The sequence below is a fragment of the Limulus polyphemus genome, unplaced genomic scaffold (assembly GCF_000517525.1).
Source record: "Limulus polyphemus unplaced genomic scaffold, Limulus_polyphemus-2.1.2 Scaffold119, whole genome shotgun sequence".
Lineage (NCBI taxonomy): Eukaryota > Metazoa > Arthropoda > Merostomata > Xiphosura > Limulidae > Limulus > Limulus polyphemus.
Window position 1 is genome coordinate 245,259 of NW_013665729.1, and position 23,135 is coordinate 268,393.

Genomic DNA, 23,135 nt, shown 5'->3' on the forward strand with positions numbered 1-23,135 from the left:
CTGCCTTCCCTCTAGTCTTACACTGACCGCTTAATTAGGGACGGTTAGCGCAGATAGCCCTCGTGTAGCTTTGCGCGAAATTCAAAACAAACAAACAAACATTACATTTATCTCTGATTTAGAAACTGATTTGAATTTTTCTTTCATATACATCATAAAGGTAAAACAGAATTTACTTGCGATATATGCTTGGTTAGAAAAATTAATGAGTCATTTGTTACATAATTATAAATGACAGAATAATGCATTACCTGATTTACTTCTTTTCCACAATTGTTTTTAATGGAGTTTAAAACAAAATATAAACTGGTTATGTCGCATGTGTTTTGTTATACGAGAAAAAAAGTACGGAGCCTTAGATGTAATATATAATGTTATGGCTTTTTTTGATAAAATCAAAGGTTTGGACGAATTTTTTATACAAATACAAAACTGTCGCATTGTTTGATTTTAATACACTTTTAATATTATATCCTCTGAAACGAATTAGCTAGATCTTTAACATTTGATGAATTATATCTGAAACCGAGATAATTATTCTCAAATAATTAATTGTAAATTAAACAAATATACGTAATGATTTTTTTAAAAGTTATTTTAGAAAATCTTGGCAAGGCATAGTTTGGTGGTTAGCGTGTCGAGCTGTAAATCGAGGAGTCCAGAGCTCGAGAAGTAATGCCACTAAATACACTCCGAACTTTCAGTTCTGGTGGGATATACATTAACAGTCAATCCTAGTTATTCATTTCATGGAACTGGACAAAGCTCTTATCACGTTGTACGGTTCTGTCTGGCTGCTTTCCGTGTGGTTAGTTGTTCAGGTATACCTGAACCAAAACATCTATCACCTGCCAGTTCATCCATATGCGCATAAATGCTGTTCAAGTTGAAAATTCCAATACTAAAATTGCAGTAAGAGTTTTATGGTGATGTTTCATGACAATATAAATAACGACAATTTTTAACAAATATGTCATTACCAGCCCTATATGAGTTTCGAGTAAGAAGAGCGTAATACCACACGCGTTATATGCAGCACGCCGCTTCTAACGAGGCTTTTTTATCCAATACCAGAGCTCTTCATGTCGGCTGGACATGCAACACACAAAACCTAGATTGAAACGCTATTTACTTATAATAAATCAACTATTACGGCATTTAATGCTATGTGTTTTGTGTGCCATTACATTACAATAAGCCTGATAATATATATTTTTTTCAAATTGTTCTTTACTTGCCCTAAATGGTTTTTCCAGATGTGATCCAGATGCCATTATGTTCTTCAAACTGGAAACCTGTCTAGACCCAGTAATGAAATATTTCTTTTAACAAAACAACATTTCAATTTTATTGTGATGTAGTGTCATACACAGCACTAAAGTATAAACTACGCTTGGCTGACACAAGGTGTTCTATACTATATTAACTTTTAGTAAGGATGTTAAACAAAACAGTTGATATTTACGCCTTTAAGATTTTTTTTTTGCAAATATAGTTTCAGGAATTTGAGAAAATAAAGTTTTTTATAAGTAAATTATTAGATTAGAATAAATAATATATATATATATAATGATGATGAAAATCAATAAAAATATTAGAAACAAGAAGAGGTTATTACAGCTTCAATAAGACTGAAAAATATTTGAAGGATTAAATACTATGAGTAATCATATATATTTGTAAATGATTGTAGTTTGAAGGTGTTTTGCTTTTCTAAAATTAGAGAATGTTTTATTATGTGTATAGCATGTGTTCAATTGGAAGTAAGTCAATTTTACCATAAACTATATTAAATAAACACCACTAGACGTCTTTAAGATAACAATAAAATTTATACCTATTAAATCGAATCCATTTTAAAATGTTTTATTTGATTATTCTTTTCTTGTTCTTGGATTTTTCTGTATTTGTTTGTGTAAAATAATACAAGGTATTTCCTGGACAATGTTTAACAATTTATCTTGTTTTTCAGGTATATTTCTTCGTATTATGTTGAAAAAGTGAAAATTGTTAAGTAAGAACGTGTTTACTTCCTATATCGCCGTTGAGCATGCGAATGTTACATAGATTGCATAACAAGCAAGTTTCAAATACATTTACCTTTTATAGTGCTTCTGTAACATTCAATCAAAATTTTGTCAAAGTAAAAATGCTAAAGATTTTTGAAACTCTTTGTTATGGAAGTCTATGCTTACAATAACCTGAGGTGTTAAGCATGCTGAGCGTACAGGTGAATGTTAAATGTGGGTGTTAGCATGTACTAGTGCTGCCATCTAGTGGACAAAGCCTTTTAAACGGTGCCGACTTTGGATGCAGCAATGTAGCTAATTGTGCATGATGCGATATTTGGTAGTAGAGAATGTTTTAATACAGTAATATTGTTAGCATTCCTTCCCTTTTAGAGTTGGAAACTTAGTACTTGTGAATGCTTTGAGTAGAATAAATGTAGAATAGGCAAAACTAATTTAGAACAACAATAATCATGTTTAATGCCAGGAAGATACTTAAACTTGCAGTAATATTTCTTCCGTTCTTCAATATGCAGTGATTCACCTACAAGTAACAATCTATAAAACTAAATTAATTAATTACCAATGCCACTTTGGTTTCGACACTCTGTCATAAAATTAGATGGTCTTGACTAAGAATTTAAATTTTTATAATTTATTATATTTTCAAGAAATAGTGGATAAAAAGCATTGTATTTTTTAATATTATAAATTTTATTATTACTATTCGTTTATTAAAATAATGTAAGCATTTTTTCGTTTACTGGTAGAGTGTGACATCTGTTTCTATGAGCATATTTTATTATTTCAAAGAAACTAGCAAGGAAGATTCAGATATTCTAGTACATTTTATTTTATAATGTAAACGTTGTTATTAAAGACTGAACTGATACAAAATAATAATTATCCGATTATTTTGAGTCATTACAAGGTACTCATTTCTAATGAACTTGTTTATTTTACGGTAATTAAATAATACATGTTTTCGTAAATACTATGCAGAGTAAAGTATTCATATTTTTGTGAGAGCTGTTAGTACAATTTAAAAGCCAGCATTTGTGGCTACTAATACACATACAGTATACTGTGGTAAAACGTTTACTAGAATCAATTATCTGAACTAACAATGCGCTATAAGGATTTTAAAACTAATGTTTTAAGAACTGGTCAATGAGCTACAAAAGTTGAATCCTTATTTAGACTGCACTTATGTGAGTTTTTAAAAGTTCGATCTATCTAAAGAGACTGTTTTTAGACTCAGAGAAAACATTAGTGAGAGTTTAGACATGAAATGATAAATCACTGATTACTTAGATTAGTCCACACGTATTTTCACCAAGAAAAAATTAAATCGCTCTTTTAGTGAATTAAAACAAATTATTTCTTACAGATATAATATTTCAAACCTATGTAAGAATATATGAAGGCAGAAGTATTAAAAAATCACAAACTCAAGCAACAGCATGAAACAAGATATATTGAAATAATTAAAACATAAGCTGTTTCAACAAGTTTATTCCAATGTCTTCTGATGAGTCAATGCACTGAAAAGATGTCTATTCTACTTTATTTTCATAACACCCTTGGCTGCTGATACACTTACAACGAACATAATAGCAAGCAAGTGGAAATATAAGTACATCTTTCTTTCATGAAATAAATTTTCAACTTGCTGCCAAACTGCTTTGGATACTTTACTCATACAGCATACATAAAAATATTTCTGTTCAACATTTGTTATTTGATTATTTTTAATACTTTTCTAATAATGAATATATAATAAGAATATATATATATATATACATCTGTAACTGGAAGAGTTTTAACACATATATATATATATACATCTGTAACTGGAAGAGTTTTAACACATCTAATAAATAAACATAATCCATGTAGATACTTTTAAAAAAACGAGTAACATATAATATTTATTAAATCTATGAAATTCATATTTTCGCTCTTTTTATTTTTTCTATTCGAAAAAAAATTGTAATCCTTTTTTTCCAGCCCAGTGTCTTCTTATTATCAACGCCACGCAGCAGAAAAAGATTATATATGTAGCGTGGAGAAAGACAACGGAATTCATGGATGTGACAACCTGCCTCATTATCAACATCAAGGCATGACGTGCAATGCGTCTGCCGTGCCACAAAGCAATAACACCCCCACCAATACATCGTGTGTAAACTGGAACCAGTACTATAAGATATGCCGTGCTGGCGATAAAAACCCTTTTCGTGGAGCCATATCATTCGATAATATCGGATTAGCTTGGGTAGCTATATTTTTGGTGGGTATTTTACAGTGATCTAGGTTGTTTTCTCCTAATCATTGAACGATAAATTGTACGTTTTTTGTTGATATTGCGTAGCGAACTATACCTTTTAAGGTATTAAACAATGGAATATGTCTTACTAAGTACTGTAGCGTTAGCTCCAATATCGATAGATGGCTTACATTGAGCTATATCCTTAAAAGATATTAAGTAATGAGTTTATTGTTTTAAGGAGTTATTCAGTGTCATGTGTTATATTTTGTTTGGTATACATTTCACTTTGTAATCACGGAATGATTTATATCAATTAATTAAGAATACTATTTTTTACTTCTTATTTTGTTTAATCTTCATACATAATGAACACTTATTTCTGAATTTCATGCAGTATTATTCCATAATTATGAGAAGTAACATTTCTGCACTGCCTTTATCATTGTTGCATGATTTGTACGTACCACTTTCACATCTACTTTAATAGTTAATCGATAAAGAAAATTCTATAAGAATGCACTAAAAGATTTATATAACAGTTATTCACTAAAAATATCATGAAATATATATGTTTTAAATTTTTTGCATTATCTTTACCTTTTTAAAATAAATATTAACACCTATTTTATCTATTAAAGTGGATTTCTACGTTTGTTTAAATGTAAAAGTTTATATCTTGTAAATATATATATATACGTTATCATTTGAACTCAGCTCACAATTGTCCTAACAAAATATTTGCTGTGAATTCATGACTTGTGACCGTATTGTAACAACAATTAACTAAAGCTAGAAATACAGCTTATTTTCTTTCTTTGATTAGGTAATTAGCCTAGAAGGATGGACAGATATAATGTACTACATCCAAGATGCTCATTCATTTTGGGATTGGATATATTTTGTACTTCTTATTGTGGTGAGAACTAATGTTCAATCTTAATAACAGGTGTAAATGTTGATATATATATTAACCTACTTTCGGAGCTATCTTATATTTTTTTCATTATTTTTATATTCAAACCATTTTAAAAGTTGTTAAACTTAACAACAGGGTAATCCAAAAGAATAACAAGTAACACTGTGCTTTAAGAATATGTTTATGTCGAGAGCGAAGTGTTTGTTAATAACTCATAATATTTATGTTATTGATATATATATTTTTTTAAGCGAATTTCTTATATAAAGTGTAATCACTATCAGTTACAAAACTCTTTGTGTCAGCTTCCCCTTTGTCGTTTTTAACATCGCTCTTTACGCTATAATTTAATTAATACTTCCTATTCAGACGTCCGTTAGTGTGTTAAACATCCTTCCATTCATGTAAAGGAAAGCAATTATCATATGTGCTAAGTTCTAGCGTATCCAAACCACTCTCTTAAACTTACTTATTCAAAAGCTATAATTACATTCTTATCAAATTATTTTAGGTTGGCTCATTCTTCATGATCAACCTCTGCTTGGTCGTGATAGCAACGCAATTCTCCGAAACAAAAAAGCGAGAATTGGAGAGAATGAGGCTAGAACGTGCAAGGTTTCAGTCAACAAGTACTCTCGCTAGCACCAGTGCATCAGAACAGCCTCTTAGCTGCTATACAGAAATGGTTAAATATTTAGCCCATCTCGGGCGTCGTGCAAGACGCAGATTTTTACAGTGGTACAAACAAATGCGTCGAAAACATGGAAAAGAAGACCTGCCTCGTTCAATTTCTTTACGAAGAAAACGTCAAAAGCCTCCTTGGCAGCCAGGACAAAGTACATTAAAACGTCAAAATCTTCCTTGGCAGCCAGAACAAAGTTCATTAAAACGTCAAGGGTCTTCTCACGATGTTTCAAACAACAATAACTTTGATTCCATGACCTTCAATCCAATTTCATGCGTTCACACATCTCAAACTCCCGAACATTCTGGTATGTGGTCTCCTAATGAAACATGTGCAGCTCCATGTGCTAGTCCTGAGGTTTCAGTTATTGATCCCACGTCATCGCCGACAAGACCGGGCTTGCTCAAAGTTCCTAGCAGTGTATGCAGTCCTGACAACTCTTCTGTCAGTGATTGCCCACGAACTGTTGAAAATCCAGGTATAATTAAGATGTCAATCACTGTTTAACCTGTTTTCAATTTATTTTCATTATGTTTGGTATTTTTGACAAGCAGATATTACAATTTGTATAAAAAAAAAACACAATAACTGAAATTTAAGCATCACCGGTATGTTTCATGGGAGTGACAATTAGATAAAGTGCATCAATATTATGAGAAGAAAAAAAAAGCTTTAAATCGCTCAATATTGTTACCAAAATCATAAATTTGGGAATATGCACATGTACCTAAGAAAGGAAAATTTGTGCAAACCATATCCAATAACAGAGAATCAAAGAACAAATTAACACACAGCTGATTATTTAATGTTTGTAGCACCGTAATATGCACAAAAGTTGGATTTATTTTGTAATATGTTATTTTTCTATTATTGACTAATTATTGTGGTACTAGTAATCTAGTTATCTATATCATATATCATGACTTTAAGTAAACATTAAAAGTAAACATTAAAAGTAAACATTTTATTAAATGAACATTGTTTGCTTTTTTTTTTGCTTCAGATTTCACTCCTTCATCTAGAAAACCCCAGTCTTCCACCAGACAGGTGTCTCTTCAGGTTACTCGTCAACACTCTAGCGCCAGCGGTAATAGTAAAACGTCTCAACTGACTTGTGCTGAGCTTCTTGCCTTTACTGGAGCTCAGGGCGCTGCACTAGCCGCCAGTCTAGCCAGTAACTATGCTATGCAGAGGTTCTACTCCAGCTTAAAAAAAGGTAAACTCCATTGTGGACAATGGTGCAATATATTATCAATATAATGTTATTAAAGCGACACTGAAATGCACAGTTACAGACATTACGATTTCACGAATAAATGGAAAATGACGAGTTTCAATACTAATATAGTTACAGACAGACTCGTTATTTCCATGAAAGTAAACGAGAGAAGCAAAACGTTTCGCATAACATATCGTTACAGGAAACTAACTACATTCTGACAAACTAAATGAAAGATATAAGTCTAATAAACAATAATGATACAAGTTTACTAATTTTATTCGCATAAGTTCAAGAAGAAGAAGATTGGTCTTATAAAAACTGAGTGGCTACAGGAATACTGACTATTTTCAGATTAGTTAAAAGGAAAGGAATAAACCTCTTCAGCCTTATGTCCACAAGTTTTCTAATCACATTCAAACAACTGGAGGAACTCTAATGATAAATGTTAAACAAGAGTTCAAGTTATGTTAAAACTAGTTAAGAAAGGAGGATGGGGCTCAAGAAACCTATAATTATAGACGGGTAAATCTCGCTCAACTGTTATTTGGTGGCGTTGAATATCTTGTGTTAAGTATATAATATTTATAAGTTCACGAATCAGAGGAAAATGACAAAACGCATATATTATTTATCTGATATATATATATGACCACAGCTCAGATTCTATACTAGAAAGTTATTGATGATAATGTTTAATTCTGTAGCAAAGAGTCGCTGTTTTTTAACTGAGAAGTTTAGCACGTTTGATAATCTTTATAAGTGTTATATTCACAAATAAAACTACGTTTGTAAAATTTACCTAGTTACAATAGTATATAATATATATTTTTACCAGGGGCTCTAAGTTACACGCTACTAATCTATGAATCGTTATGAAAAACATTCAATTCTTACGTCAGTTAGATATGTCTTGTTTTCCTCCTCAGGACAGAAACATTCTTCAGCTCCTGTTATCCTCTGTGAACTGGATAGGGAAAAAGAAAGTCACCAAAGTCGTTCAGAATGTGGCTGGACTGACTCAGAAGGGGAGATTGATGATGAAAGAAGCGTACGCAGGGGACCACTTAGTAGCTTTTTCTACTGGTGGAAGCCCCACAGGGCCAAGCTCAAAGGTTTTGTTGGCCACAAATACTTTCAAAGAGGAATTCTTACAGCAATCTTGATTAACACGCTCAGTATGGGCATAGAATATCATAACCAAGTAAGTGAAGTGATTATTGCTGGCTACGCTTGTAATTACTTTAACTTTTACAGTAATTATTCTTCTATGGAAATATATAAATAACATTTATGAATTTAAGACTCTTATATGTATATTCTGTTTAGGGGATTGTATTATCAGGTGAAATTAAATAGCAACTAAATGTTATTAGGCTACTGAGTGTCAAAAAGAAGTTGAACTTTGATCGAGCAAGTTTATTTCTTGAACTTAGTTGTACACATTAGAATTTAGTTGTCTTAAGAATGCTAGACTTTTTAAGGTTCATGTTATATTTGAAATAAAAGCACAAGTGAGACAAATATTTTATTTGAGCACCTCAAAAAGGTTATTCCTTTTTTCAGCCGAAAGAACTTACTTTTGCAGTGGAGGTGTTTAATTTGATTCTAACTGGGATCTTTGGTCTCGAAATGTTGCTAAAAGTCCTAGCCGAAGGCGTCTTTGGTTATATAAGTAATGGCTTCAATGTTTTTGATGGCGTTATTGTGATCCTTAGGTAAGTCCTTTGTAAAGCTGATAATGTTTCATTGGTTATAAGTACAATTTGTTCTTTGCAGTTTATGCTTGCCAATGTAGCGGCTGCATACATAAACAATCAATAAATTTCTAAAATAATATGTATTGTATGTATTTATTTTACTAAAATATCATTAAAAAAGCCAGTATAAGAAATATGAGATTAATGATAGGTATTTACATGTGCTATTTTAATATTGATTATTATACGTTTTTTTTTACAAATTTAGAAAATTATTATTCTTATTAGATCTTTTATAAATATAACACTTTATAGATGGTATGGCCATTTTTCTCTTCGTTATGTACACCATCTTTGTACATTACAATCAGCTGCTTTCTTTTTCATTTGAGATGTGTTTCTGGTGTGGATTTGCCACTAATATATATATATATATGTGTATGTATTTGAGGTTGAATTATTTTTTTTTCCTCTCTGTCAGTTGGAAACATTGCTAATAGTTATTTTCAAAGTAAAAGTATCCTACCGTCTACCATTAATATCGAAAGGTATTTTGTTATTTGATAGAATGACTGTTTATTTAACGTGCTTTTTTCTATCTAATGATAATTGTTTTATCTGTTTGCAGCATTGTAGAACTCTGGCAAAGTAGTGGTAGCGGATTGTCAGTTTTAAGAACATTTCGTCTTCTTAGGATATTAAAGTTAGTCAGGTTCATGCCAGCTCTTCGAAGACAACTTGTCATAATGTTGCGGACCATGGACAACGTAGCTGTTTTCTTTTCCCTTCTCATTCTTTTCATATTTATTTTCAGGTAGGTTTATGAACTCTCATATACAAGAGAAATGTGTAATCATTAGATTGGTGAGGCAATTTATAAGTAACTCTTTGATGATACTTTTACGAGATTAGTATTCCGTTTGTAAAACAAACGAACATGTAAGAACTTATTATAGTTTATTATAGTTTAAAGTTAATAATTTTAGTTTTAAAATATGTATTATTTAACAACCAATACCACGTGAAATAGATCTGACGCGACGTAATAAACTCCTGTTTCTCCTTTCATGGTCTTTATTTGAAATTATTTAAATAACCCTTTCATCATCAAATTGTTTGAAAACTGAGTATAACATGATCTGAACACTAAAGCCAGACATAATCTGTAGCTAAGACTTTACGTTTCTAGAAAGAAACTATAGTTAAAGTTTCATAATCAATTAAGTGCTCCTGTAAAAATTTTTAATTCATCTTAATAACTACTAAATGATTTTTTTAAGTTATATCAATTTCTTATTAAATTTTTATAGCAAAACAATGTGTTAGATATGTCTTAGTTTTAGATTAATTTTTAACACATTTCGTTTTATAATGTGCTTCATTTGTTTGTTGTTCACGGAGTAAGTTTTTATTCTAGAAACACTGCATTGAAAGTATTGCATGGTGTATTCAGAAAGACAAACAAACACTGTGAACCTATATGTTGATAATAACACCTGTAACTTCTTGTGCACAGTAATCTGCATGTACGTATTGCTACTGAGAAACAAAAGACTTCTTACGAATTATTGAACTTTAAGCTAAACAGGAATTGCTATTATTTTGCAGAGAATAATATTTCATTTTACATTTAATTTGCTATAGATCCTTAAGTATTTTTATTCACTATTTTCAAATTATGTTTTACACGCATTTCTTGCTAATTATTGGTGTAAAATTATCTCATTTTCTTTCTCTCCTTAAAATAATGAAATTTTGAATACTATTTTTTTGTAAAATCGTGTCAAGGGTTGAAAATGTTGATGCTGCTACTATATTTTGAAGTTTGGTTACTGTTAAATCAATGGGGATATTAAATTTCAGTAATACAATTGTGACATATTAGCACATAATATAGGAGTTATATGTACCTAAGGTGGACAAGTCTTAAAAGAATAACAGCCAGTGATGCTCCTCATTTGTATCTAATTCTCGCGTATCAGATGGGTTTAGTACAGAATTAATAAATAACACGTATAATACATAAAATGTTTATTATTTTTCTCAAAAACAATTGTTTTCCTAGATGCTTTGAAAAATACTCCTCCCTAACCCATAAATAACTGCATTCCATTTTTCATTTGTCTGTAGAATATAAACATTGTACCGTTACTCAAGAACACGTATTCTATGTATTGTATTTGTTAATTAACTCAGCAGTATAACCAGCTAAGTACTGTTACAAACGTTATCGTATATACTAGTTAATAAAATGTTCAATAAAAATAATCGTTATATACTTTTCACTTTTTTGGAAATAGCTTAGCTAATGACGAAAAAATTATAAGTGTAAATTAATGTTATTTTAATTAGCAAGCTTACACTGAACATTCTTTGACATATCTTTGGATTACTTCAAATCCTAATCTAAAGTTCTAAAATTAAACATATATATAAGTATATACATATATATATCATGATTATTATTTAGCGTAAGATCGCTTATTTATATTTTAATCATATTCACAAATTTATTTTGAATAATCATGGAGAAAGTGTCAGTTTGCATAAACATTTAATTAATTATGAAAATGCCATATAAAATTAATTCAAACAAAATATAAAATAAATTGCCAAACAAATGAAATCTTTGGCTTGGTGTTTTCCAAGCCATCGATTTCTTGTTTGAGCAAGTAAAGTTATTTTGATGCCTTTCCGTTAAAATCCACTATTGACTCATTCTGCTGAGAAGTGTAATCTAAGTTTAATGCTATCTTGTAACATGAAGAATGTGACAGAACAACATTATATATCAAAAGATATAAGGTGAATACTAGCTAGTTGCTTAGTTCATGAAAAATCAAAAGTCATAATCGTTCTTTCCGCTGTGAACTTTACATTTTATTGTTCTAAATTTATATTTTTACTTTCCCTAAATATATATCGAGTTGGTTGATAAATATAGACGATTGCGTGGATTTAATTATTTAAACGTAACACATTCTTAGGAAATGAGTATAGTATGTTGATCTGATGTACATGTCCGAGGAACAAAAGTTTGTCTTGTATTTGTAAAACACAAGTTAGTCATCTTATAAGCACATTATTTGCACTCCTGAATCTGAGAGCTTTTCACATTTTTTTATGTGTTTTGTAAAATCTTGACATTTTCGATTTTCATTGCATTGTTTCTCCATCTATCCTTTATATTTCTTTGTCTTATTAAAACTGCATGTTTGGTCAATATGTGTAGGGCTGCTACTAGAAAAATAGTTAAGCCTCGTTTTTGTTTTTTTTTTCGTTTCGGATATTAGCGCAGAACTATTCAAGACCTATTTGTGCTAGCCCTCGTAACTTCGAACTAATAGGGTAAAAAGAAAGGCAGATAGTCAACAGCACCTACTGCCAACTCTGCCCAGATAATTTAGCATAATCCTAAATTTTTGGCAACAAGAGCGCATATGAAATAGAAAGTTGCGTTTATGGACTGGCTTCCTAATTAATTCTACACAATTTTTCTAGTATTCCTAATATTTAGTTCAATAAACCCAGTAGTTTGCCTTAGTTACATGATATTTTAAAGTACTGTATATTATTTTTTACCTCTTGTATTAATAATACCAAGTTAATTTATACTTTACAGAACTTTCGCTTTCCGTGGATCACTTAAGTTAATGCAGAATCACAAAAGTCATAAATATGAAACAATAAATTATGAGAGAGACACACTAGATTCAGTGACTATGAAAGTAGACAAAAGCGAATTATTTAATGACTTTTCTACTATAACCTTCTCCCACAATTCCTTTTTGAACATTTTTTTCCTATCACGCTCTACATCAAAACATGTGCTTTACTTCAAGTAAGTTAATTGGTGTAAAGCACTGTTCCGTATGGTAGACTAAAATCTATTGAAAACATTTAATAGATACCTTTTTAATATTACATAAATGCGTATTCTAAGTTTTAAAGGAACATATACTTCATGAATATTTATTAGAAATCCCAGTTATTGGACCATGAGCTACGATTGCGGTATAATATAATAATTTTCAAGATTGAAACTTGCTAACTGCTTCTCTAGTATTTGTCATTCTTCTTTACAGAGTCTTATACGCTCTGCTAAGTAAATGATGTTCCTAAATTACTGTTTTAGTTTCACAGTCGAATCGCAAAACTCATGTTTACCAGAGCGGTTTGATATTTTCAATAAATAATCTACAAATCGTAAAGTTTCCTACACGTGATTAGCGTTATAAGTTATACAGCACACATTTACTTAGTACTCGATCACCGACCACACGAGTTAGAAAGTCAGGGGTAACAGAGGTCAAATATTCCAGTATGTGGTCTTGCAGCTCCTTGATAACGTCTGGCTAAAGAGGAATAAATGCAATTTATTTCATGAATCATAGATGGGATTTGGCAGCCAAGGTATTGAGCAGCTTCTCCGAATCCATCATCCAAAAAACGTTACATTTAAAAACAAAGTGGTGTCAAAGTGATAATGGAGAGGTGTCCCATATTGAGGACGACCTCAGTGTTCAGGCCGCTATCATGTAATCCAGGTATTTTTTTATTTGAAGAACTCTCCAGAACAGATATATTCGACGGTATAAGAGAGATGTTACAGTCTTATAAAGCCTGTGGAAGAATAGCTGTCTTATTATGTTGGGTATTTTGCGCATGCTCTTAAATTCTTGAATTCTAACAACAAGTTCGTAAGACATTGCTACGTCTTGGACAAGTACATTTATAAATGACTTAAAAGCGTTGCATTTTAGGAACAATGCATTTAAACTTAAAACAATTACTCAAACGAAATATAGACTTACAAATAATTTTAAGTTGAACTTGAGAACACATCTTACCTTCGATATAGTAAAACTATTTGTTTAGTAATAGAACATTTGTTAATTTTAGAACTCTACAAAAACTATAAATATTTCTTAATAATATTATAAATCTCTTGAAAAGGAAAACTATTTATTGTAGGTATTTCTCTATGTGTTTAAACCTTTTGATGAAGCACACCAAAAATAACAAACTTTCCCATAAACCTGGCATAGTGAAATTGTGGTAATAGAACGATTTATAACACAGCAATGAAAATCTCACTACAGATATTTTTTCAATTAAGAAATCAAGGGACATACTTGCCAAGTTCATCAGACTACACCATACCTTGAACTTTGTACTATAGAACATATATTCGATTACAGAGTGGGAATTTTCACTACCCCATTGGCGAACACTCAAAGATGATTTTACCCAGACACATATATATCGTTTATTAATAAACTAAATTGATATGTCTTGTTCATAACACAAGACGAATTATATCGCTATAACTTCATCTCTTTATATAAGTTTTAGTTTACCAGATAAACACATACAATTCTTCTTGTTCTTTTTTTCTAAAAAAAAACTTAGTTTTCAGTTTAAAAGTAGCCACACTTTTCGGCGGCGAATGTCACTTTGTACAGTGTAGTCACTTTGTCCAGTGTAAGATCTTATATCAGTTTGTTTATAGTTTTTAGAAATGAATTATGTTGCCAGATTTCTTCGGATTTTATTGTAGGTTTTAAACAGATTCATGTTTTTCATTTAACAATCGGTCATAGAATTTATAATATTTGAAATAATTGTAAACAAGTTTTGTGCTGGTATTTTATTTTGTTTGACACAGATACATCCATTTTTTACAAACAAAAATATTTCTGGAACCGTATAATATTATAATTATCATTACTTATTATTCAATTCCATTTGTGGATTATAATTTGCATTTTATGTAACAAAACAGGCGATATAATTATTTGCTACAACCTGTTGTTCATTAACAAAGTATTTTGTACAATTACTCAACATGAGCTTTGTCATTGGAATGAATCATATTAATTTCATGGCAAAATATTTAGATAAAAAATTAACTTTGGTTATGCTTTTAACCAAGTTAATTGTTTTGAACTTGGTAAATAAAAGTTATTAAACATAAATTACATGGAAATCGTATTAACATCGTTTTGTAATTCTGTAATATCTAAAAGCAATGGATTAAATACAGATAATAAGTTCAACAAAAACTAAAAGATGAGATAAGTAGGTTCATATAAATCAGCCAAGCATTTTTTTCCGCTTGAACAACTGGCAAGCTTTGAAAATCGTTTTACATAACAGAACGTTTTGAATTTCAGAAATATAAAGATAACTACATTAAATGTCGATAAATAGTTAGATACTAAAATGGAGATTACGTAATTCTTTCTAAGCATTCATAATTCAATTTCAAACAGTTTAACCGATCAGTGTTTCTAGATTACAGAACACAAGGTCTTATTGGACATCACATTGTGAAACGACACTTCATTGTCATCCAAACGGTTAAATACAATTTAAAAAGTTGTAGAAACACGAGTTTTCATTTACTTTCACTTACAGACAATAATGTTTGATGACGACTTGAATGGGTAATAACGAAACATCTATTACAAATTTAATGATGATTAAACCTTGTCGAAACGTTGTATATATTTGTTACTATGTTAAAACAAGAGGTATAAGTGTGATTCATAATTCTATTGACAGATAAATTATTCAGAAATGAAATTCATTTTTAGTAGTATGAAATGAGATGTTATTGATCTACCCTGTGACATATCACTGAAATTAGATTTTATGGATCTATCCTGTAATAATATTACTGAAGTTAGATTTTGTGGATCTACCCTGTGACATATCACTGAAATTAGATTTTATGGATCTACCCTGTGATAATATCATTGAAATTAGATTTCATGGATCTACCCTGTGATAATATCATTGAAATTAGGTGTTATGGATCTATCCTGTAATAATATTACTGAAATTAAATTTTATGGATCTACCCTGTGATAATATCACTGAAGTTAGATTTTGTGGATCTACCCTGTGACATATCACTGAAATTAGATTTTATGGATCTACCCTGTGACAATAACACTGAAATTAGATTTCATGGATCTACCCTGTGATAATATCAATAAGATGATTCAAGGCCGTCTTCAAGGTCACGTTTTTCATAAATTTTATTAATATGCATCACACACCGTATATATAACAAAGGTATAGGCAATAGCAAATGAAACATTTTAAACCAAAAATAACAAAAACCGTTTCAGAACAACAACAATTATAGTTATAAATGCGCCTCTTCCATACATAAAATTGTGTAACAAAAAATCAAAGAAGGCTAGTACAAAAACTTATGTTAAAATTTTGCATAAGTAGGCCATTGCACCTTTGAAGTATCCAAAGGTATAAAAAAGTATTAACACAAGATAGCATCAAGCATTGTATTGATGTTGCTCCTAAATTATCAAAATAACAATACGATATTCAATTAAAGATCAGTCTAACATAATCCTACTGTATGGAGAGTGTAGCCAGAATGCCCAGATTGCTGTCATTTTGTGTATCCAATGGTTCCGAGATGAACGTCATCCTTCACATCAAACGATAGGAAATGTATTTCGTCGGCTACGTACTACAGGTTCATTTACGTATAGGTAGCGTGCGGGTAGAACAATAACAGCAGCTAAATTTGGGCAGTACTTTAAACACGGCTTTTGATTGTTTGTTACATGTTCGTTATGCTGTTACACAATGCTTCCCCCTTTATGGATACCTATAAGAGTTTTTGTTGTGAAGCAATTTGGTAGTTTTAAAGATGTTTTATTTGTTATTATATATATGTATATACCTTTGTAATTGTCATTTTGTACCTCCCAAATTCTGAATTATTATTTGCCTTTCAATGGACTTTTGAATCACCCGCTATCTAAAACTGCTTTAACATTAATATGTTACTTGATAATTGCTATCTGCTTATAAAATAGGATGCATTATTTTTCTTAAACATTTACTACATTAAAGTACAACTTATATTTCAAACTGTGATTATAAAATAAATAAATCATTTGATTTTTAAACTAGGACAGATGCTCGTGGTAACGTATGTTATTGTACTGGAAGTCAATATATGAAATAATAATAATTCTCTCAAGTTGTCAGCAAGAGGATTTAAAACATAACTTATCAGACTTAGAGAGCTCTGTGTATTGTTACATGATGTTGGGTAAACATATAAAAAATACAAACAACCCGAACCTTTCTTCATATAATTTCGAAAGGTAGACCTTTCTTCATCATATGAAGAAAGGTTCGGGTTGTTTGTATTTTTTATATGTTTACCCAACATCATGTAACAATACACAGACAAAAATATCGAACTATATAACCCGAGCAATTTCGAAAGGTAGACCTTTCTTCATCAGCTCGGGTTATATAGTTCGATATTTTTGTCTGTGTATTGTTATATACAATTAAAATAAAGTTTATAATTTCAGTATAAAAAAACAAAATTCGATCAATCCCAAAACGAGATATATTATTTCCTCGGTTTATGGATAACCTATCCTTATTTAATGAATTCCTTCAACACGCTAGTTAATGTTTATAGAACTTAGCATTATCAAATCCAACTACAGATTATTCAGCATAAATGTTCGAGCTATTTAATTTATCCACCTAAACAAATAGTAAAAGTAGGATAGCAGTAGAAGTAACAATATATATCATTTTTTGCATGGGTTTTATAGCCTCAGAATTTAACTAAGACCTATAAAAAAGATTATTTGTCGATACACTAAGAAACATAAACTATAAGTTTTTTTTGCACAAGTCAACAAAAATTGTGATTGGGTAAATTTACTATCAGCGTCATCATTTCAAAATTTTTGTAGCTAATTTTAAATATAGCATATTTTTCTATTAATTTTAGTAGATATATATATCGTTCAAACTATCCTCAGAGATTTACTAAATTCAGGATAAACTGAATTCTCTGAAGCAGGTGTAAGATACACGTAATAAGCCCCAGCATGTTTGTTTACTGACCTTCCATAGACCTAAACATCTAAAGAAACATGGTATACCTGTATTAACATTATCCATTTTTACACCTGTTCTGTTATGAATATATATGATTTGTGATTAACCAATTCCTACAAATGTAATTGTTTTGTTTTTTTAGTGTCAGGATCACATCTCTTTAACTCTTCCCCCCCTTTTTTGACATGGGTGATTTCTGGTTTTATTCCTTTTTGTGTATTTTACCAGTTGGCTTTACTACCAACCTCCCTTCAGTATTCTAGGTATGAACCTTTTTGGGTGTAAATTTTGTGAAAAAGATGAAGATGGCACGATGCAGTGTGATCGGAAGAACTTTGATTCCTTACTGTGGGCTATAGTGACAGTATTTCAGGTATATCTTTCCAGTTTATTCACATATTCTGAACTTATAGAAGAATAACTGTAGCAGTAAAAGATGTAGTCCTAGAAATTACATGTGTAATAATATAAGGGGAAGCAGCCCTACACACGTCTTTTTAGAGGCCTTTTTCTTTGTATTGCTTTTTTCTATCTGTGTGCCTGTGCAAGATTTGTTACACTTTTGTGCTTGAACCATACACCTAATTTATACAATTGAGAATTAGTTCTTTGATGAAAACTTGTAAAGAAAAATGAAAAGGTAGCAAAGAAAAATAACACGTGCACTATCTTACAAATGAAGAATGAAAACTAGAAACATCTGTTCCAAACGAATCACCCCAAGACCCGTGGTTCTAACGTCAAGGTGAACGAGATTAAACATTACCTAAAAAAACGAGTTTTTTTTTGTTCTTGTTGTTCTCTCAAAGACTAAAAATATATGTTTTCATATATCTGATGGCTACAATTATTACTCTAAGTTTTATAGGGCGATTTTGGCTCTTAGATATTTCAGGTTTATTTTCATGACAAAATGAATTTCCTAATTAAAGCGCTTAATATTTATTTTGGAAACACAAAACATTTGCTCTCAGTAGCGAAACAGTTAGGAACTAAGATCAATTAAAATATTTATGGCATTTTATTATTCTTGCATACAATAAATTTCGATATTTTAGCACATATAATCCAGGTAGAATAAAATTATGCGCACAATATAAGTTAAGAGGTCGCTGAAGTACATATGATAAACGTTTTCACAAGAGACATTTTTCTTTTGTTATTATTCGCAAATATTAGATAATACTGGAACTTTCAGTATTAAATTTATGATAGTACTCCAAAAATACTTATTTCATTGTATTCTACGTCAAGTATATTGTAATCAGTGCATACTGCGCTGATACATTAATGGATGATAAACAGTTAACTTCGGTAGTTTTTATTCTTTATATTATATTACTTTTAGTTAAATAGTTTGATGGTATAGCAGAATAGGATATCATAATTGTCATAACTCGTTCTACAGTTACTAAATATTTCTTAAAATGGTAAATTTAAATTGTTTTAAAATATTCGAAATCTTGGAATGTAATGATATTTAGGTTATTGATAACCGATTCTGAACGGTAGGAAATAATGTATGAAGCCACTATCAAGTACAGTTACTAATGTATAATGCAGATACAGTCATTAACTGTAAGTCATGCAGAAATTCAAAACACAAAACGGTATCTTGAATGAACAAGATATATTAAAACGTTATTTCAAATACAACTGATGATTGTTTAATACAAACTTTCATAAAGGCAAACTGAAACAGGCAATAAAGGCAGAGAGAAAAGAGAATAATTATTCAATTTATAAAAGTGAGTTATTGTCATATAAATGGTGATGAATTTTTTGCTGTTTGTAGATCAGAATTTAATCAATATCTTGTTAAGCTTGAAATATAATTTGTTTTTTGAAAAACTTGGACGATGAAGTTTTATTAGTGATTTTGGGTAGTTCGATTTGGGTACTTTGTTTGCAGCTGCTTGGGCATGTATTTGTTTGGTGGTAAGTTCTGTTATCAAGCGGATGGTAAAGGGCCTTGCACGTGTGTGGAGCTGCTAAACCCCAATATCACCTGTCTGTGTGAACGCAATCATTTCAACAACTTTTTATGGGCGACTGTCACAGTTTTTCAGGTAAGAGTTATGCAGTAAAACACCAATTTACATGTGCCTCTTTATTAGAATTAATTAGTTCTAAATGTGTGTGTGTATATTTTAGGATAATTGTGCAAAGCTACTAAAAAGAAATATATGCTAGTCGTCTTTGCTCTTGAAGTGTATAATTAGTCCACCACCCTCAAAATGCACCACCGACCCCAAGATTGAGATCATGATTTTTTAAGGGAACACAACGTGAATGTAACCCGTAGATTCAAAATCCGGCCCGTTAAACACTGGGTAACGATCGGTCCTTTTTCATGTATACACTTAGTCTGTAACTGTCATTTCTTAGTTCTGATTACAAACAGTTTATTCTTCACTCTTATCGTGTGCATTCTTTGATTTTCACTTATTACATTTTCATTCTCGATTCTTGTACCTAACAAAACATTAATGAAAAATTTCTACAAAAAGTTTTGAGAAAAGGAACTTTTTATGCTAGATTATCTTAAACTCATTCAACCATCACAAGGAAAATAACTATTTTATACAACACCATTTTGTTAAACTCATTCAACCATCACAAAGAAAATAACTATTTTATACAACACCATTTTGTTAAACTCATTCAACCATCACAAAGAAAATAACTATTTTATAAAACACCATTTTGTTAAACTCATTCAACCACCACAAAGAAAATAACTATTTTATAAAACACCATTTTGTAAACTGCATTATGATATACATAAATTAGTCTTCCGTTCCTCTCAATTACACCATTTTGTACAAATATTTGCCCCCTTCAGATGTTCGAATAATATTGAAAATAAATTAGTTTCACCTTTGAATTTCTACTCATATCGGATTGAATTTTCAAGTAAATGCATTTTTGTCTGACTTAGTATGCATTCATCTTTTTTTTTATCTTGTTACAAGCTAACGACACACTATGATAGGCAAGGTTACTATAATTTCCTACTCCTTACTTAAAATATATATTTTTAATTTTTGGGCATATTGTCTGTGTTCTTAGTATAGAAAGTCAAACAAGAGCTTCCTCATGCCCTAGTTACTCACAGAACTATGTCATTTAACTAGGATGTCACACGTATACATGGGAAAAGTTGCTGTAATGCAGACCTTGGTGTATAGAAATACACAGTAATATTTTCCACTGGCTAGTCAAGTGATTCTCCAAAGATATAACATATCTTATTAAGGAGTGAGAATGATCGACAGTAACATAGCTGGCATTTACACCCTGAAAAGAATGATATTGTTCTTTATCATATGTATTGCTATGTTTTCCCAGTCTGGGATAGAACGATATGAGACATATTAACAGATTAACATATAAAAAGCTTTCCAGCAAAGGTGGCACAAAATAAACTTGCTTTTATACTTTGATTGTGTTTTTGTGTGAATAAAGATTATTTCGCTGTGTTTAACTTGTGCACCGTCTCTTTCATTGCTTTCATTGCTTCGAGGTTAAGAGAATTCAGGCTTTGCACGCTCAAAAAATGTCTGTTGAAACATCCTGCTATTCTGAGGCATGTATTTGATCACTTGGTGAGAAATCAGTGAACCTGTGAATACCACAGGGTAGTTAAGAAGAAGAAAATACGATGCTGTGACTGAAGAATATATTTTAAGGGCGTCTGCTTTTCTCTTGACAACTCTATTTGCCCGTGATCTTCTGATTTATTCAGATTTATTCAGTTGATGGTTAAGATTAAGGAAAAATTACCATCCAGTTGACTTTTAACCAGGAGGAAGAGTTAAGCTCTAAGAATTGATGATTACGAGAGAGTGAGTTGTTGGGTTTAGAAGTCCTCATCTGGTCATTGAACGTTTGCAGGTGTAACAAAAAGTTAGGACGTCTTGCCGCTATAGACACAGCCCCAGTTAAGGGAAATGCCAGAATATGGTGCATCTAAAATGACAGATCACGTTTTTCCCCGAAGTTAAACCTCAGTCTCAAGAAGTAGAGACGGATGAGGACAGCCAAGGCGCTGCATTTCACGCCATTCTGAAGCTGAATGGAGCAACACATATCGGATTACGATTACCAGACAAATGCTGACGAGAGAAAAACAATCGGTGAATCTGAAAATATGACAACACTAGAACATAAACATATGTGTTGCATATGTGTGCACGGCATACCGTATTGTATTATCTAATTTATAGTAGTTATTGCACCAGCAAACCTCAAAGTAAGTGTCAGAAGTTTCAAATATCCTCATTGTTGAAGATTCCTTACAACCTCATCTGATACAGTCTGAAACATATATTTACACTTATTACTGTATGACTATTCTTTAAGTTGTATAATAAATAAGAAAAAAAAGAAACATTGAAACCGACTATACGTTTTTCCATGGTGTGTTTTTTATTGTATTTCTTTTTTATCTAAGTATTTCATATTAATGATTATTTTTATGAGTATTATGACGATAATAGTTCAGATCATACTAGATTGTGACATGGCTTTAACTATTGAAACATAAACTATTTCAGATACTCACTCAAGAAGATTGGAATGTCGTACTTTTCAATGGCATGGAGAAAACATCGCATTGGGCTGCCTTGTATTTTGTGGCTCTCATGACTTTTGGAAATTATGTCCTGTTCAATCTCCTTGTAGCAATTCTAGTGGAGGGGTTTTCTACTGAAGTAAGTATAATTTATATTTAGTTTCTTTCATATAAAGTACATTTATTCTTTTATCGATTTAGTTTTTATGCTCGGTGAGGTCTATACAATTATAGATAGATAAAACGTGGGGAAATCCGCTCATTTCTCTCGTTAAAATATCATTAACAACATTCATATCCTTGTCAAAATAATGTAATGTAACAAAAACACATTTTATTTTGGATCTAGTTTTAGTGCTGGAATTTCATAATTTGAAATTAGGGAAATTATGAAAGTGTTTAACTGAAACTAACGTTTAGTTAAAATCTTTATTAATTATTTTGTTAGTTTTTTTGCTGCAATGCAAAGCTGCACAAGGGCAATTGTGCTGTGTCCTCTGCATGGTTTATTAGTTCTATAAAGATCTCAGTCAGAGTGTTTGGTTTAGTTTTTACTTGGTTTTATCTTTTTTATCACCCGAATATAAAGTAAAATCCACCATATTTCATGAAAGATAAATATTTAGATTTAGTTTTATTATAAAAGAAAACGTCGAGCTGCTTTTTTGTTGTCGTTATTTCATAGTGATCGTCCTATAAAATGCATGGTTAAATCAAAGAAATATTTTGTGAACAAATATTCGTGAAAAACGCTAACTTTGTACCACTCTACTCAGCCTGTACTTAATGTGTAAACAATGCATGCTATCTAGAGATTAAAAATCCTATACCAATATCGATCTTTATGA

General features: G+C 30.8%; 1 protein-coding gene across 3 annotated transcripts in view; it reads left to right on the forward strand.

The window, feature by feature from the left end:
* The window catches only part of LOC106472301 (voltage-dependent T-type calcium channel subunit alpha-1G-like), a 200,403-nt gene that overhangs the window by 148,615 nt on the left and 28,653 nt on the right, over positions 1 to 23,135 (forward strand). For 2 of the 3 annotated variants that reach the window (XR_002613613.1, XM_022401680.1), the window contains exons 5-14: positions 1,973 to 2,014; positions 4,020 to 4,302; positions 5,105 to 5,197; positions 5,709 to 6,360; positions 6,886 to 7,098; positions 8,031 to 8,305; positions 8,668 to 8,819; positions 9,430 to 9,615; positions 17,967 to 18,084; positions 22,271 to 22,426. Coding sequence is in view for 2 of the 3 variants with exons in the window: in XM_022401680.1 (XP_022257388.1) it covers positions 1,973 to 2,014; positions 4,020 to 4,302; positions 5,105 to 5,197; positions 5,709 to 6,360; positions 6,886 to 7,098; positions 8,031 to 8,305; positions 8,668 to 8,819; positions 9,430 to 9,615; positions 17,967 to 18,084; positions 22,271 to 22,426 (2,170 nt within the window). In the remaining variant the exon portion in view is untranslated. The remainder of the gene's footprint in view (positions 1 to 1,972; positions 2,015 to 4,019; positions 4,303 to 5,104; positions 5,198 to 5,708; positions 6,361 to 6,885; positions 7,099 to 8,030; positions 8,306 to 8,667; positions 8,820 to 9,429; positions 9,616 to 17,966; positions 18,085 to 22,270; positions 22,427 to 23,135) is intronic. The other variant, XM_022401685.1, reaches the window with a different exon arrangement.